Raw genomic sequence first — 19,150 nt, 5'->3', positions numbered from 1 at the left:
GACCTCCAGATCAGGGTTATGCTGCACATTGAGTGGGAAACACCGATGTGGTCTCCTCGGGAGGGACTCAGCCTCTCCCAGTGGGATGCGATGCTGTCTTATGGCAAACAGGCTTTCTACAACCAACTATATAAAGCCCAGCCACCCTAATTTAATTTCAGAAACCAGACAGCCGAAGCTTCCTGGGTTTTGTGTCTATCTGTCTACCTATAAGTATTTCACACGAATTTGAAAAATGTTCCTACATTGCCTGTACCTCATTCTGGACATTCCTGCCTTTCTTTCTCTGTTCTCGGCGCCGGGGCAGGCGGCAGCAGCCCCCTTCCCCTCCCCAGCACCGTCGCGGGTCCTTTCCCCGCAGCCCCCGGACGCCAGCACAGCCGGGGGACACAAGCGGGGGCCCCGCGCTGCCCCGCGCCGGGATCACCCTCTGCACCCCCCGCGCCGCGGGATCCCCTCAACCCCCGTCCCCCGCGGCAGCTCTGGCGAGAGCCGCCCGGGAGCCGGGGGCGACAGGCCGGGGGCGGGGGGCGACAGGCCGGGGCCGGGGGGCCCGGGGGCGACAGGCCGGGGCCGGGGGCGCCTCACGGCGGGCGCGGCGGGGCGGCGGCGGGCGGGCGGTGCGAGAAAGCGCGGTTTTCCCCGCCCCCGGGGGTCGGGGCCCCGCTGTCCCTCCCGGCCGCCGGCGGCGGGGAAGGGCACGGAGGTGGCGGGAGTCTATAAAAAGCGGCCGTGAGACGAGGCCACCGTCCTGCCAGAGCCGCCGGGAGAGGCTGAGGCGCGGCGCCGGGGCGCGGCAGCGGCACCATGATCAACCCCAGCTACTACCCGTGGGGCTACGACGGCGACAACGGTGAGCGGGGGCGCGGGGCCGCGCCCGGCCCGGCTTCTCGGCGGCCGCCGCTCCTGCGGGCAGCGGGTCTGGGGGCGAACCCCGGGCGCAACGGGACGCCCCAGTCGTGCGCGCACGGAGCGGGGCACCGTGGGCTCCGGGCCGGCCTGGGTCTGTGCGGCGGCAGCGCGGGCGGGTGGCGCGGCCGGCTGGTCGCCACTCGCAGGTGTGCAAGAGGTGAAGCTGGTGGAGGGAGAGGCCGTGGCAGAGGCCTCTAACTTGAAGAAAGTCAGTTTTCCCACTGTCAATATTAAAGTCCATCCTCGGGCTGGCCTTGCTGCAGGAAGAGCAGTGCCGGTCCGGCTCGGCTGTGCAGCCACGATCCCTCCTGCCTGGAGGCTGGAACCCTGGCTGGCCTCTTGCACCTGCACTCTGCTCTAGGAAGAACAGCACGGCCTCGATCAGGCTTCTTCCACATGAAGTTCTTGATAAAGCCGTAACGATAATTAAATCCACATTTCAAATTCCTGCCTTCTTCAGACATCATTGGTCTTTTCTCTCTCCAGATGGGTACATGGTGCCACATTGGAGTCATTTGGGCATATCCCATTGTATTTCTATCCACTGCTGGATTGAAGTATACACATCTCCTTTCCTTCCTTGGTATATTGGCAGTGTCTTATAAGTAAAGCCCTGAGGTTGCTCTGAGAGTTTATGTTCGGTTGAGTGGCTTGCAGTATCCAGTATTCCAGCTAGTATAATTACAGTGAAACTTTTGACAGGACGTGACTAACAAGCAGATGATTAGTAACGTACTTACTAATACATTTAATTGATGTTCTATAGCTAAACAAAACCAAACTTGCATTTATTGTAACACAAGTATAATTCATACCTAGCTGGAAGAGGTTTTCATGATCTTTCTCTGTATTTTTTTCTAGGACCAGATCATTGGTACAAAAATTACCCGATTGCCAAAGGACGCCGTCAGTCACCTATTGAAATCAATAACAAAGATGTACACTACGATCGCTCCCTACTACCATGGTTTGCTAGTTATGATCCTGGTGCAGCTAAGACCATTCTCAACAATGGGAAAACCTGCAGAGTTGTATTTGACGATTCATTTGATAGATCAGGTTAGTTTTGTTTTCGTTGCAAGCTGTCATTATATATCAGCGATTATTTCTCAGGTTGTTTGGGAGAGAGAGTGTGCTTTGAATGCTCATGTCTGTCAGAAGGTTTCTGTGTAGACAGACAGGTTTCTGAGTCCAGTGCCCTGCACAGCTGGTGAAAAAGGCCTGGGACTACTTTTAAAGTCCATAGGTAAAATCCTAGGGAGTGGAGAGAGCTGCAAGGAAACTTGGTGCAGGATGAATTAAGGTGTAAGGTAAATTTTTAAGCTTGCAAAAGCCATTGCAGTTGTGTTGCTTTCCAGGAGCAAGGAGTCCAGCCTTTATCTATGAGGACTGAATTCCATTCAAGCTATTTGAGATGCCCTGCAGAACATCTTTGACTGTGTATATGGCTGAAGTTATATTTGAAAACTGTATCTATGTAATATCTGATAAATGATGTTGCCACAAAGTCATCAAAATCAGTTAAAACTCCCTTTGGCATTCATGAGATTTTGTCTTAATGAGGATTATAGGGCTGACAACTTCCAGTGGTTCAGCTTTAATGTCCAGAATAATTTATCCAGTTGTAGTTATGACAACTTACAATGTGCTGCATATATAATGCGTAGGTTTTAAGAATTAGTGGGTGTTATATATATTGAAGAGATATGTCTGTTCTGTTTAACAGGTGCTACAGGTGGTTGGTAGAACCACTGACATTTCATGTTAATGCTCTTGGCTATATTTCAAAGGAAGAAACGTTACTGAAAGAAGTATGAAATTGCATTAGTACTGTGATAAAAAGGAAAAAGCAGATGCATACCTCCCATTTTATTCTTGTATCAAGGTCAACAGAATGGTGTTATTATTTGTAGTACATGGGATGGTAAGAAAAGGAAAAAGAAATGTCAGTTTCAGTAAAATACTGAAAAGTCTTTCTTCCACTGTGTACTGTACAGACTTAGTTCTTAACTGCCTTAAAAGTTGCAATTTCTATTACAATGTAACTAGGAATGACAGCTGTAATTACTAGGAGAAATTTTACTAATAGGTTGATTTATCTTAAATATCTATGGGCATGGATTTTTAATGAATGACTTGACTTTCATGAAAACAGGATCAAAATGTACGTAAGCTGGACTAGTTAATACACTGTCAAAACCCACAAATAGCTATGCGGTCAAGAGTTTGATTACTTTTCTAGCAAAGTGGGAATCTTTCATGTTATTTGAATAAAAATATTAATGTCAGATAACACAATACATCAGCAGAGAGATGTAGCTGTGGCATATGAGAAGACCTCTGTGACCATTGCTTACTGTTTTTTACCATATCTTGTATTTGTTGGAACAGCATCAAATATATCAATGGTTGCATCTTATGCATACATGTCAAAGTAATTATTATAATTACTCAGATTTTACATGGGAGGGAGTATCCAGGCACAACCATCTACAGCATGGATGTAACACTGTGGCCACAAAGAGCAGAAAGTTTTGGAATGTTCTGAATTTTTTTTTCAGAACTGCTCAGTAACTGTTGTGTTCTGATCTCAGAAATAAAAAGTGACTCACTGGAAAAAAAGTAGGTGTATTTCTCAACTCTTTGAAGGCAAGAAACATTCAGTGTTTATTGTTATGTCTCCTTTGTTATACCATTGCCTGCAGAGTCTGTGGGTGGTGTTCCTTCTATAATATAATGCTAATTGCAGGACAAATTCCACTGTGCATACTCCTACTGACTTCAGAATGTTTTAAGTTTTTTAGGATATGTATAGTGACATATTTTTTGTGTAAAGGAACCACCAGCTGTATAAAACATACGTATGTAATAGCAGTCATGTCCTTTGGAACAAAGACATTCTATCTATCTATCTATCTATCTATCTATCTATCTATCTATCTATCATTTGAGTTATTTCTGAGTTAACTAGAAAACTAAGGGCTTCCTTTATTTTCATTACTTTTTCAGTTAGAGTGGTCGTACCCATATCTGTAGTTCTTTCTAGGTTTTCATTAATGGTAGATGAAATAGATTGCAGAATAAATTGCCAAGATGAGTGATAAAACAAATTACATTGGATGTCTTCAAGTTTTACTTCCATTGTGTCTTCTCTTCCAGGAATACTTTGAATATTCACTGATGGGACAGTTTCTTAAATTGTTAGAGAGAAGCTTCCAAGGAAAGTGCCATCCATGTAATTCACATATTATGTTGATAAAAGCCTTATTACTGTTATCTTTGGAGTTAGTCTGGTGGAAGGAATTGGAAAATTTATCTCCAGCTATTTATAAAGTCTTACTGACTTTAAGAATCTGCTGTACAATTGAAGGTTTGATGACAGATACTTGTTTTAGGAGCTGTGTCATGCCTCTGCTGCCTGCGTTGTACAAGTTAATGACTGTTGTGGACTCAGTTGCCTGCTTTACCATACCTTTGTGGAAGAAGGACCTTAAGCACTGTAAAATCACTGTAGGGGGTCTCAAAATCCAGGAGATAACTGGGAGCTGAAATCAAAACCTCCTAGGTGGCTGTGCCCAATAAGATCCATACCAGAACTTAGGTACTGCCACATAGCAGCTTACACTGCTATGTTTTTTGGCATGAATGGCAACTCGGATACTCTTAGATTCAGCATTGATTCTGGTTTTGTTTTGAATTAGGGCTGTAATCTCATTTCTACTAGCAGAGTCCATTTACTTTTAAACTTCCAAGAAGTATTCATGCCAGAGAAATGTCCTGAGAGCACCTAACTGGTAGGACCATTGTCATGATGTGTGAGATGTGTAGTTTGTAACTTCCTTACAATTAATATAATACCTTAGTTAGATGGTTAGATGAAGGTGTTTGATTGTTTAATAAACAGTAAAGATACATAATTCTTGTACTGGAACCCAGACAGCAGCTGGGGAGATGTACTAAAGCTGTATCAAATGGATACCTTCTTTCAGCTTCTCAATTTGTTATTTGTGCTACCTGCTTAGCACTTTCTGTGGAAGTTCATTGGCCAAACAGATTTCTACTTCTTCTTTTACTGACTTTCTGATGAATGACATTTAAGGGCTTGGGGTACCTCAGTGCAAGCACAGTTTCTTACAAGGTTACCTTGATGCTGTTTTCAGAATCTCTCAATTTCTTAGCAAAGGAATATGTGCCTTTGGAAGTGGATGATGCAAAAAAAGTTTAAAGAGACAGTTACTTTGAGTAAGCTTGTTTCTTACTTATCTCATTTAGCACAACTAGTGCTTGTGGACAGCATTTCCTAGACCATCACTTTGTGGGAGATCTCATTTATCTTTGCAAATGAGATTTTGATTATCAGCTTGTGGTGAATAAATATGTACTTGTTGACTGGTTCTAAAACAATGAGGACAAAACCCAGTAACTTTGATTAAAACTGTGGGAAGTCTGTCCATAGACACTCAAGTTATGGTTGTTCCTGCAAAAAGTTACTTAACTTTTTGTGTACTGAATTTGCACTGGCATGAGCCAGCAGCCGTTACAAGAATAGCACAGCTAAATCCCAGTGCTTGTGTAGCTGTGGTACGTACCACTTGACAGCTATACCACATATTGCAAAAGCCAGAAAAATTAAATTCTTCCTTCAGTGTTTAACACATCTGTCATGTGTAGTGTCTGCATGAAGGTACTGAGCATTAATATGATTACTGCAGACCCGAAGAGTTGAATTTCTGTTAACTTTGAACTTCCACTGTTAGAAGTAAAAATGCTTGATCAGTCAAGGGTCTCTTCTGAGGCTGCAGTTAGCCAGTGGACACTCAGTTTTCTCCCCCTGGAGGTGAGGATTTCAGCCCTACCATAGATCACAAAGAAAGATCATTTGGGACCTCACTGATGAACAGGTTGTGATCAAGAAGGCACAAAACTGAAAAAGATGTGTTGCAGTGCAGGTGAGGGTGGGCGGCACACTGACAGGCTTCTGTCAGATACTTCTCTTTCCCAGTCTGTCCCTGTAAGAGTATAAAGTTCAAATACAAACAAAAGTAATTCTTCTGCATATCTATGCAGTACTTATAGAAAATTTCAGTGATAACTGAAATTTTAGTTCTAAAAGCTTTTAGGAAACACATTTTATCCCTACAGTTAGCCAGACTGTTTCAGTAGAGATCCTCTTCTGAGCAGAGGCTTTTTTATCGCATCTAAAATACATGGCAGTGACATTAAAAAGCTGTGGGTTTTCTACTGCACTTAGATTCTGTTATAAAGCAGCATAACAAAGGTAATATGTCTTACTCAATTATCATGCAGTAATACCTTACTAATTTAATTTCACCGTGGTTTACCAGCTCATTTTATGTATTTGTCACGATGTGAGGATCATAGATCTTGTAAGAACAGTTATTTCTTCTTGTGTTCATAAACACAGCTCACCTCATGAGTCTGTTTGGTGCTCCTTGCGTTTTTCCACCTGACTTTCACAGTGTGCCTTTACAGCAAATAGTGAAGGTATTTGTGTAGGCATAACTTTGCCAGTTTTACCTCAGTGAGGATATATGACAACTGACATTAGTGCAGATTAACAACCAGACCCCTACCTAAGCTGCTCAGTAAGTGATGCAACTATTTCAAAACCATCTTGTCACATTTCTGTTGTTGAGTGGAGTGGCCATCTCCACTCAAACTGTGTCACACCTTCATTTTGTTGTGTGAACACACAGAGTGGGATACAGAGCTTTTTCTTGCCTTAGTTACACCCTTCTGTGCAACACTTGCCCTCTCTTGGGCAAACATCTGCCTCAGTGATTACACTGAGAGTGAAAAAACCCCATTCTTTTATTAGCCAGTTCTGTCTCAAGCTGTTCAGTTTATGACAGATCAAATAAAAGGTGAACTTTTTCACTGGAACTGACATCCACATGTGTGTCCGTGTAGGATTGCTCTGTGATAGACGGTTCATCAGCGTGGATGAGAGGGACACGGAATTTGAGCAAGTGCTTCATACTAGTGTGACATTTTTATGTCTGGTATCAGGCACTGGTGGAGGGTGATGTGCAAACCCATGTAAAAAAAAGTCAGTCACTGGCCAATGGGATGAGAGTTTGCAACAATAAGGCACCAAAAAGGAGTGAATACTTTTCTCCCTTGTCTTTCTGTGCTGGCTTGTGTATTTCTGCAGCTGGGCCATGTTATTTTTGGTAAGTCTGCCTATGGCCATCCTGTTATACTTCTGTAGAGCAGAAACAGGAACAGAAATGCCACATTTCCAATATTCAGAAGTAAGTCCAGCCATTCAGCTAGGCATGTGAAAAGGATTGCATAGTATTTCAGAAAAAAGAGAAAAGCTGGCCACCTCTATATCAGGGAGTGAACCTGCTGGCTCCTTTTCTAAAGTTCTTGCTTTTAACTTCATGCAGTGTCATAGGTAGAAGCTCAGAGTGAGTCATGGGGCCTTATAGAAAAGCATCCTTTCGTAATGTTATGTTGTAGGCAAACACCTGTTGCAGCCTTAAAACTGGGAGACTCAGATATTTAAGATGAACATTTCCTGTGTAATAATTGTTAGAATAATTCTCTGTTACATACAAACATGTCAATCTATAAAAATAGAACTATATTTTAACACCACTGAAAAGCAGTTTAAAGATACCATATTTTCTTTTATGAACTTCTACTTTATATTCATTTTTCTGACTGTTATATGGGTGTGTATTTATTTGTGTTAGTATTTTCTGAAAACCAAAACCCAAGAGGATAAAAATACTTCTAGAATTTAGGTTCCAAGCCACATGTTTAAAAAAAGTAAAGATTTCTTTTACTGGCTTTGAGTTATGCAGACATAGTGTAGTATTTTTTTATGGTTTAGGTACTGGAGAACTTAATTCTTGTTACTGTTTTGTCACATTTTTAAAACATAGGGAAATTTCATTTACTGACAGAGGGAAATTTTGTTTACTTATATGGTCATTTTATGCATTTCTGTGTTTTATGCTACACACTTACAAGTAAAAGAAAGAAGACACCTTTTTGTCCTGCAGGAGATGTTGGTTTATAGGCATCTTAGTCTTTGCATCATTCTGTCTGCTTCAAGTGTGATAAGTAGAAGCTACTGTCTATTTATAGATGAGTGAAGCAGGAATGTGTTGGCATGAGGTGATGCAGAGCTCCACCTAACACCCAGTTGAAAATGTCTGCTGATGGCCCATCAGTGGAAATAATGACACATTTTTACCTTAAACTGGATTATTTGGTTTTACAGATCTATTTTAATGGAGAATTGATGGCCTTGTCAGCTACTACTGTTACTGTGTCTGTATCGGCCACAGTACTGAATGTCTGTGGGAACAAGTAAAGGGAATTTGTTGAGAATAACAGCTTGCTTTTAATGTGCAGTAAAGAATACTCTTTAATATGTTATTTCTTGATATGATCATGGATTTATTTCTTTTCATATTTAAGAATATTTTTCTTTAGCATATAAAGACCTGTTCTTGCAAACTGCTGAATGGCTTATAGGAATGCTATAACTTCTAGCTCCAAATAAAGTGAATGAGAGTTTTATATCAGTATTTGGTGAATGTGAAGAAGTTCTTTCCTTTTTATCATGAGATTCTTTCAAATAAGCCACCATGCTACATAATGTAAAAATGTTAAGATTATGTAGAATACAGGATATTGTTCATCACAGACTGAACTTCAGGAAAATAGCTTGCATTCTCAGTGATTGCTTTTCTGGCTCATTCATTGTTTTATTTCTCCTCTTCCACAGCCGGAGGGAGCAGCCATTACAGCAGAAGCAGCATCAGTAGTTTCATAGCTTTTTAAACAAATAAGTCATAGCCTGCAGTAAAACACATAATTTGCAGTGTTTTGTGGGAATTTGTTTATCATCTAGCACTTCAGTAGTTTATCTTAATCATGGCTATTTTTGTGTGCTTTGATATAGGTAGATATTGGATAGAATTCAGGGGGAAATTAAGACTTCTAAATTTAGGTCTCTTATGTCGGCTTTTAAAAGTAGGTGAGTTATGTCTCTAAACTCCCATTCTAATCAACAGAGATGGAGTCACACTTAACCAATGGGGTCCAGAGAGCAATTCAGGTCACCATCTGTGGGTGTCTACCTTAAGGCAAGCAGAATTACTCCAGAAGCTTGAATGTTGTCATTAGGGGCTTAGTTCAGTTACCCAAACACAGGCATCTCATGCCATTTTTGATAACCTAATGTATTTCACCTTGCCTCCAGATGCTGCTTTAGAAAAATAAAGTTCTTCCACAGATCTTGTATCACATCTTCCAGTCCTGTCCAGGTGTCTTTGGAATATCCTAGAAGGTACTAGATGCACATTTATGCAGCTGAATTGAAACAGTGATCTCTATTGGCTAGAATGGAAGCCTAGACACAAATTAATAATTTCCATCTTCCTGTAAGTGCATATAGCTGAAGATGGTTGCCTAAAGTGCTGATTTCCAAGACGTACCAAGTACTCTCAGAATGAAGAGCAGCCGTACAGTAAATTTGTAAATATGTATGTAAATATTTTTAAAATATATATATTTCTTTTAAAAGATTTGAAAGATACTTGAGTCTAATGCTGTTGCAGATTATCAATTGCAGTACTGAGAGGTGGGCCACTTCCAGGAGTCTACAGGCTGCGTCAGCTTCACTTTCACTGGGGTTCGTCTGATGACCATGGCTCTGAGCATGTTGTGAATGGAGTGAGATATGCAGGAGAGGTATGACTCACCACTTTTTACTTTAAAATAAGGTGTAAAATAACATTTGTCATTATTGTTCAGGTGAGACAAAAATCTGTCATTTGTCAGCTTTTCAAGGAGTTCTATTTATTTTTCTGTGACATTCTTAGTCCCACTGATTCTTATAAACATGAATCAGGTTGAAGTAGTTTTCACAACATAAGAAAAGAAAAATATTACATGAAACAATAGTTTCCACATTCTTAAACCAACATGGCTTGAAACATAGGACAGCAACACTGAATTACTGAGAAGCAAAGCAAACTTACTAAAACAATATTCTGAAAGTATAGTATTATAGCAGAGCTATAAAATTGTAGTGACAGAAAGGAGGAAGAATGTGTGACTTGGGTTTTCTACCACTTCAGAATTGTAAGGGAAGTTGAGAACTGTAGGCTAATAATATACAGAGCTTACATTCTGATAGATTCTTTGCTAGAATTGCTGTAATTTGAAAGCCAAATAGAAATGAATCACTTATCAGTAGATGACTTCTGAACTGCATGTTCTACCTGCTTACTTAAGCATCTTTTCTGTCTTCTTCAGCTTTAAGATGAGATTTTTTGAAATTTCTCTATTGAGTTGTTTATAGTTTATTTTAAAGAAAATAGTAGTCTAAATGGTAATGCATGGCTCATATAACTCATATATGAATTGCTGTCCTTTTTTTTTATTTTTTGAAGACCTAATCCTCTTCTTTGTTGCCACAAACTCTCTCACATATTGAAGAACTCTAAATTCAGCCTTTGATGGCTTGCTATTCAACAGTGGATTTTTTTACATGTTTTTCTTTGTTTCCAGCTACATTTGTTACACTGGAATCCCAAATACAGTAATTACCTTGATGCTGTGAGAAGAGCTGATGGAATAGCTGTTTTGGCCATATTTTTGCAAGTAAGTAGAAGCATGCAACACTTTTTTGCACAGATACTATAGAGGTTTCTATTCTTACAGGGTTAAAAAACCAAAACCCTCTGAATATATATATTCAAGGGATTGTACCATATTGAAGGGCTTGACTTTCAGTAATGCATACTTTTCAAGTTATAGAGCATAAGTCATGTTATTTCAGATGGTATCTAATACTACACACACTTGTCCAAGCAACTGTTGTGTCACTATGTGACTGGTGGAAGCTGTAAACTCAGATGTATTCACCCCTGCTTTGGGGACACGATGTCAGTAGTGGCCCTCTGACCAATACTGGTCAGCTGTCTTTTGTGCTAATCATGGACTAATTTCAGGGACAGATACCACCCCTAGGCTTTTCATGAACTTTCACCCAGGCAAAATTAATGTGCCATCGATACACATAGATCGTTCTTTCTTAAAATCCTTTTGGGGGCATGCAGTCTTAGCCTAAAATAATTGGCTTTTGCTCTCACTTGTTCAATTAATATTCACTATAGATAGAAAGATGGATGTCTGTGTTGAAATCAACAATTGCAAACAGTATATCTGACCATGAAATATGTTTTTTAAAGTAGAATGAAACTTTTTCCGAATTTTTTACTTGAATCTGAAGAATTCTTTATCTTTGTTAGGCTAAAATTCAATGTCAACAGGAATAGCTATGTTGTCAAATTACCTGTGATGCTGAGTTTCTGTACGCATGTAATTTCATCGTTTGGATCATAATATCTGTTGGGGTACAGACAGAGGGTACAAACAGAAGACATAGCTTACTAAGCTGGTAGTGGTGATAGGTTCAGTTACTGCATTGTAATTTTACAGTGATATATGTTTAGATGCACATATTAAAAAAATAGGATGAAGAAGAAAACTGATATAGCACAACTCTTTGATTAAGTTATGCTTTCTTCTTTACAGGTAGGGAAAACTCCCAAACCAGAGATGAAGAGAATTCTTGAAGAAATAAATGCTATCAAAACAAAGGTAACGATGTTGGGCTTTTCATTATAGGAAGATTGCTGCAAATTCTCAGGACAAAAAAAAAAAATCAAGAGGCATGACTTTCTAGCTTTCAAATTCTACTCTGCAACATTGCCAGAATATATGTGTGAATAAAACCATGGGTAGCTTTTTCTTAACAAGAAAAGTCCTTTCTTCCATTTACATATGAGCCTTGTTTGGCTTTAGTAGGTCTTACAATTTTGTGAAAATAAGTAATCTCGCCAAACTTTACTCACCTAAATTCTAGGCATGGAGTCTTATTCTCTCAGTGGTCAGTGACAAAAGAAAGGCACTTTGGGAAGGTGGTTCATTTGGTCTTGGAATAGGCTGACTAATGAACCTCTGGAAATGCCACTGACTAGACATCTGTGTCTCAGATAACATTATGTGATAAGAATTTCACATTGCATAGGCAAGACAGTTTGTTATTAGCACAAATACTATAAATCTAGAGTACCTGTCTCACTTCATTGTATGGTGACTTAACACAATATTTAATAGATAGGCAGAATTTCCATAAGAAAGGAAGCCATAAGGAAGATTACAAAATGCACAGAAATGAGTGAAGCACATTGGTACTGGACGTGGCTTCACATGAGTTAGTTCAAGTACAAGAAGTAGCATCATGGAGTTGTATGTTGTGTCACGCTTTTCCGGGCCCATCTGTGAGGGTCATACAGTCCACTTAACCTTTACAATGCATCATTATGTCTTGTGTAGATGTGTGCTTAGTTTCCTTAGTTCATACCTTTGAAGTATCTGAGTCACTCTGTTTCTTAAAATACAAGAACTGTGTCTTTACCTAATCTTGACTAGAGCTGTTGAAGATTTTTCTGTTTGGTTTTGTTGTGGTTTTTTTAAAGGGGAAAGAAGCTCCTTTTACAAACTTCGATCCTTCAATTCTTTTCCCTAAATCTCATGACTATTGGACATACCATGGGTCTTTCACTACTCCACCTTGTGAAGAGTGCATCACCTGGATTGTGCTTAGAGAGCCTATCATAGTCAGCTCAGACCAGGTAAACTTCACATCATAGATAATATTTTACCCACTTCTTTTTAGTTGCATGCCATAACCTGACCTTATTCTTTTGTCAAGGAAAATACTTATTGGATTCTGTGAGAAATTACATGATTAAAAGGACAGTGAATAACTGAATGCCTTAAACTACCTTGGAATTTCATAGGGAACCTGTAAAAATCTTCAACAGACTGCAGTCTGCAATCTAGTATGTGCAATCAACCTATTAGACACACCTCTTTGTATGACTCCTACCTACATTAACCTTCTCTACTTGAAATAGTTCATTGTTTCCTAGCCCATGTCAGACATCATGATATCATGATCATTCAAATCCACAGACATCAGAGAGCTTTATAAATCAGTAAAATCATAACACAGTGTAGATGGTAAGAGTTTATACCAGTTTGGAGTGTGACTGACAGCCAGCAGTAGTTACTGTATATGAGAGTGCTTGCTCCCATGGGCAAGACACCTCTTTTGACATCAGCTAAAGAAAAGAGTAGATCTCTTTGTTTCCCAGTCCCTCTGTTCTCATGATATTAACTCTTGCTAGCAGGAAAGGATGGAGCTGGATGTGGCTCATACCTTTTATTTTACACAGAGCTCAAAACACTACATTACACCAAGAGCCAATGTAGGAAATCTCAAGCCATTAACCTGTATTATCCTGCAACTATTTAAAAAAGAACATTGACACATTTAGCTAAAGCTTATGTTAGGTTTGCACCACCAACTTTGATTACACAGGATTTTTTCAATCATTTGTATTGTCTTAAGCTTCCTCACGTGAAGTTTTCATTGCTTATGATGAATGTTTGAGGGCAATCACTGGACAAATTATGAAATAAAGCTGCTGTAAAATGCAGTGAGATAGTCAGGTACCCTAATTACATTGCACACTGAATGAAGCAGCAGTCCAGTGTTCTCACCTAATGTAGCTGAGCATTTCCAACTTTTCAAACATTCTCCTTTGCAAATGTGTCTCATAGCATGCTGCTTTCAAAAACATCTCTTATCAGAATACAAATTTAATGGTATTGGTGATTCTATCTGCTCCATATTCTAAATGGCATCACATAACTGAGAAAATTAGGCAAGTGTTGTATCAGGTGCTTGATACCTATAATTCTAGAAGGTATACCAGCTGTTTTTGCAAATGGGAGCAGCATCAGATATCTATAATTTCTTGTTAATTTGAAAGCGTTCTCTTGTCACTTAGTGTAAAGAAGTATTTCTTGTTAGTCCTCATTTCTCCTCAATCCCGTTTATAGAAATTTGAATGCCCTCTTCCATCACATTTCAGCCTATTATTCTACTTGTACCACATAAATCAGTTTTCTCATCTGAGATTATTCCTCTACTCAGCAGACTATAATGATATGATATCATGAATTTCAGGACTTCAGGATAGTGAAAACATGAATATTAATCAAGTGACTGACTTGCTATGTAGTTATTATATATAGACACATAACTTTTCATTTTAGGTTCCAAGGTGATGATAATGTGTTTTGTTATATTGATTGATGTGCATGTATCACAACAAAAATCTATTTTCTGGTACTTTGTATTTATGTGGTTCTTTATCTTTCAAAGAAAAGAACTCAGGTATGATGGGAACCTTAGCTGGCAAAAGATGAAATATGGTAATGTATTCATATAACTTACATCTTAATTTTTCACAGTTTATTGATTGATCTGTCTCCTGTTTCGTTGCCCATCTGAAAACTAAAATACGTGGGCTATTTTGAAGCTGGTACATGTGTGAAAAATACAAATATGGTCTGACTGGCTTCCACAAAATAAATCTGCTTAGAGGTTTATATTACAAAAGACCAGCTATGGATTTTTTTCGGAAAAGTGTAGTCATTACTGAGCATCTCTGATTTAAAATGTGTTTTTAAAAGAATAACTAATCACATCATTGATCCACCCTCATGAAAAGACTTTTTGATCACTGCTGTATTTGGGTGATGGCCTTCTTTTCAGCTTATCCGAAGTTAGTCTGTTTTGGGAAACAGACTGTTCTCTAACTGGCCCGACTGTAGAAAATATGAAGTATTTAAGGTAAAAAGGAAATTACTAAAAATAGATGGGACATTGGCTCTTACTCTGCTTTTCAGGCAGAATTGGCAGTGTATGTGAGGTACTGTATACGAATATAATAGAAAAACTTTTCTCACTCCAGAGTGCCTGCGGTCTAAATAATGTATTCATAAAAGAGGATTGTGTTACCAATTATTTTTAATCCTAGAAAGCGTACTGCCATGACAGCCACATTAATAGTAATTATTTTAAGTGTGTGTGCGTTTACAGTGGATCACTAGGATGCTTTTAAAGCCAGATGGTAATAGTATATTAGCCACAAGGACAAGTGCAGTCACTGTGAATCAGTACTCTGCAGGAAAAATCAATTCATCAGAAATCCCCGTGAGATGTAGAGTGGGTGGCCTAGCTGCTCAGATTACTTTTAATGAAAGGATAGGAATTTAACTGGGGAATAACTATCCAATTGCAGTCTAATTTTTTCACCTTTATGTAGCTATAGCCTGAATATATGCTTTTTCTTTTTTACTGAGTAGGGAAAATCTTCCACAAAGAATAATAAAACACAGCAATCTCTTTTCCAATAGTACTTTATCAGTATTAACAAAACTGATGAATGATTTTCATCTCCTACTTTTCCCATGCAAATTATTCTTCATCTGAAAAGAAGAATTAAATTTCAGATTTTAGATGAATAATCCAGTTGCTGCATATTATACGAGTTATAACTGTGGACTCATCATTGTTCAGGGAAACTGAGATAGCTGGCTTTTCTGAGCTGTGTAGTGAAGAGCAATGTTCAGATGCCTGAGCTAGCTCAGTCCATAAACAGGAATCAGTATAGTTACAGTGAACAGCTTTTACAGCCCAGATAGAAGTTCTACTTCCATTGGACTTGTACTCTGTACTGTAAAAGGTAGATACATGAGCGTATTGAAGCTAGTTGCAAACAAAGTTGACGTGTGGCGTGAATGGGGCTACATTTTCAAGTGTACGCATGGGGAAATGTATGCATCCTTTTCACCGTAAGCCATTCAAACAGGGTAGTATCAAGTGTTTGAACCACAGCTGATACACTTTCTGTCTCATGTGCATGACAGTGACAACAAACAAACATAATGTATCTGTAAGTGGGTATATGTGTTGCATCCTTTGAAAATCAGAAAGCAATAGAGGACGAGATTATACAGTTTTGAAGAGTATGGGCAGAACTTTTAGAATCACAGAATCTTTCAGATTGGAAAAGACCCTTGGAATCATCCAGTCCAACCATCAGCCCTACTCTACAAAGTTCTCACCTACACCATATCCCCCAACATCTCATCTAAACGACCCTTAAACACATCCAGGGATGGTGACTCCACCACCTCCCTGGGCAGCCTATTCCACTGTCTGACCACTCTTTCTGTGAAAATTTTTTCCTAATGTCCAGGCTGAACCTCCCGTGTTGGAGTTTAAAGCCATTCCCCCTTGTTCTGTCACTAATCACCTGTGAGAAGAGACCAGCACCAACCTCTCTACAATGTCCTTTCAGGCAGCTGTAGAGAATGATGAGGTCTCCCCTCAGCCTTCTCTTCCTCAAACTGAACAGTCCTAACTCCCTCAATCTCTCCTCATAGGATCTGTTCTCCAGGCCCTTCACCAGCTTCATTGCCCTCCTCTGCACTCGCTCCAGCACCTCGATATCTCTCTCGTATTGAAGTGCCCAAAACTGGACACAATACTCCAGGTGTGGCCTCACCAGTGCAGAGTACAGGGGGACTATCACCTCCCTACTTCTGCTGGTCACACTATTTACTAATACAAGCCAGGATGCTGCTGGCTTTCTCTCTTCTTATGGCATCCCTCAAAAAAACCATACCTTGGTTAAAAAAAAATGGCCAAGGAGAGTCAAGCTGCAGACCCTGTGTACAAACCATTTGAAACCCTGACCAAGTCATTAACCAGGTTTACACTCCTGTTATTGTTAATGGACTTTTTTGTGTCATTGCAGCAGAATATATCCTCTGCTACAGACCCACCATGGAAATTAACAATTAGTTTATAATTTAGCCTTAACATCTTTCAATTCCAGAGGCTTCTTAACAATTAAACACTAAGGCAGGGTTTAAGTAGGAGAAGTTTATTAGGGCATAGACTGTTCTATTCACATTTTCTGAGGACTTCCCACAGTTTCTGTGACTGTAGTACAGAGTTCTGTAGACAGTACATAAATGAGAGTACTTTTCACAATCCTATTCAGATAGGAACAATTTTTTTCTGTCTTGACTATTTCTAAGAATATTAAACTGCTAGGAAAGAAACATGAGTACTGTTCTTGTGGTGATGGGATGAAGGACATGTTTACAGCTTTGAAGGACACTTTCTCCCCAGCTTCAAGGCATAGGCCAGCCTCCTTGGTTTAATTGTTGGGCTGTGGATTTGATCCCAAGGTACTTCCATCAGGACACTTCAATTTTTGCTCTCCTGCAGATGGCGAAGCTCCGCAGCCTGTCCAAGAATGCTGAGAATGAACCTAATCTCCCTCTGGTTGATAACTGGCGCCCAACTCAGCCTCGGTATTTCAGGATGGTGAGCGCATCATTCCTCTAGGACCTGTCTGAGGTTGGCTATCCCTGAATGAGGCAACCTCTAGAACTAATTGATGCTTTTGATTTGTGTCCTCTCTTGTATTTAGACAGAACTCCAGCTGTAGGTCCAGAGGCTGAAACTTTGAGTCATGAAATGTGAATTTCACTTTCAGAGGATAACATTTACTTAGGAAAATCCTAGCATTAAAATGGAAGTAGACAATCTGTTTGGCTCTTCATAACTGCTTTAACATTAGCTTTTGTTAATAGTATGAAGGAAGAAAGAAGATGCTACTAACAGCTAAAAAACCATTTCCTGTTGCCCACATGCCCCTTTGATGCTTGCCTTATTCCTGTTAAAAAGGTTGCAGTTAAGAGAAGTAATTGTTTTCAGCATAAAAACATATGTTTCAGTAGTTGTTTTCAGCATTATCTGTATCCTGCTCTGAGCTGCACCAGTTAATGCACAAGGCATTCTTGGAAATAAAGGAGAGCCCTCATTGGTATTTGATACATAAAATATGAAAGGATAGAAAATTGCTTCATAACCATTGATAAAGAACTAAGCTTTTAACTTCTGTTCGGAAAACTGTATTCATGGAGTTATATGTAGTTTAAACTGTGGAATTGGGGGAAGAGCTGTTTCTGTTTGTGTCACAACTGATTGTCCATGTTAAAAGACTAATCTGCATTTTAAAGTTGTAGCAATCAAAGTGACATGAATTTTGAGAACTTGGTCTTTGTATCCTGAATATGTATTTTCTCCATGTATGCAAGTGCTTTTCTGTGTAAAAACGGTGTTAAGATAGCAAAAATTCTTAATCTTTTCAGTGTTTTTTTTGAGGCAGATTTGCACTTCGTGTGCAAGTATAATTGATCCTGCTGTCAATGAGATTGGTGCATAAATATCTGAAACCACAGTTTGACTCTCCTGATCAAAATGCAGTTGACCAGGGTGTTCTTGTCTCTTGTTTTGGCATAAAGAACAATTAAATAGGATTGTAAGCCTATAGTTGAAATAACAGTATTTCTGCATTAAGAAATCCAACAATAATAAATATATTTACTTAAGAGGTTTTATTCTGTATGTTGTTCTTTTTTTCCAGTTTTAGAAACATGCAAAAATAACAGAATTTTAAAGAAAGACTTGTCAATATGCTCTGTAATACACCTTCATGGAAATTGGTGATGGATGGTATCTTTTCTGGATGTTTGTTTGAACTACTAGAGTACTGATAATATTTCATGTGACTGCAAGCAAGGAAATAGCATTTAAAATATGCTACATCATTGAGACATCCGCATCTATTCTTTTAATGAGATCACCCTGTTCTGATGGCTTTCTTGTAATGTCAAATGAATCAACTCCTTCACAAGTTGATTGCACAGTGGTAAAGTTCAGTCAGTATCTGAAACCATTAATCTGAATGGTAATTTACATTGAGCTCTGGAAATATAAAGCAGCTGCTGGTCTGACAGTGGCTGGACTCTTAGCTGCCATGTTTTAGGACAGGAGGATGTTGCTGAGCTTGGTGATGAGACAGTGGTTATGCTCCCTGTCTTCAGTTCCCCACTGTGAAAGGTTCTGGACCATATCCTCATATTGCTTTCTTCCTTCAAATAGGTAGTGTTTTGGCTGGGAAATTTCATTTAGTCATTGTTAGTATTTCTCAGTTAATTTCCCATTTCCTAATGGATCGCACTGTGCTGTTGGTGTTTGCACTTTTCATTTGTAGCCACATTGTGAAATGATTCAGATGAGTTAACATCTGTTTACGCTGTATGCACATATTGCTGACTTTGACACAGGTTGTCTTACATGTACATGCTTCCACTTACTCAGATGGATGACTTACATCAAGAAAGCCTGTGCAGGTCCCTATGTTTGAAAACTTTTTTTTTTTTTTTTTTCAAATACTTGATTAAATAT

At 39.3% G+C, this 19,150-nt stretch overlaps 1 protein-coding gene across 2 annotated transcripts; it reads left to right on the top strand.

Annotated features, from left to right (window-relative positions):
* The first annotated feature begins 658 nt into the window (after positions 1-658).
* LOC141956819 (carbonic anhydrase 3-like) lies at positions 659-18,260 on the top strand. Of its 2 annotated transcripts, XM_074897647.1 has the most exons (8): positions 659-853; positions 1,774-1,971; positions 9,527-9,645; positions 10,468-10,560; positions 11,497-11,562; positions 12,444-12,599; positions 17,123-17,221; positions 17,328-18,260. In XM_074897647.1, exons 1-8 carry the CDS (start codon positions 808-810, stop codon positions 17,343-17,345), a joined length of 795 nt encoding a protein of 264 aa, XP_074753748.1. In that variant the 5' UTR covers positions 659-807; the 3' UTR covers positions 17,346-18,260. The 2 variants fall into 2 exon arrangements, with proteins under 2 accessions (XP_074753748.1, XP_074753746.1); XM_074897645.1 differs by having other exon boundaries at positions 17,123-18,260.
* Positions 18,261-19,150: the final 890 nt, after the last annotated feature.

This window comes from Athene noctua, chromosome 2, assembly GCF_965140245.1.
Source record: "Athene noctua chromosome 2, bAthNoc1.hap1.1, whole genome shotgun sequence".
Taxonomy (NCBI): domain Eukaryota; kingdom Metazoa; phylum Chordata; class Aves; order Strigiformes; family Strigidae; genus Athene; species Athene noctua.
The sequence above is the reverse complement of the archived record's forward strand: the minus strand, read 5'-3'. Positions and strand labels throughout refer to the sequence as shown.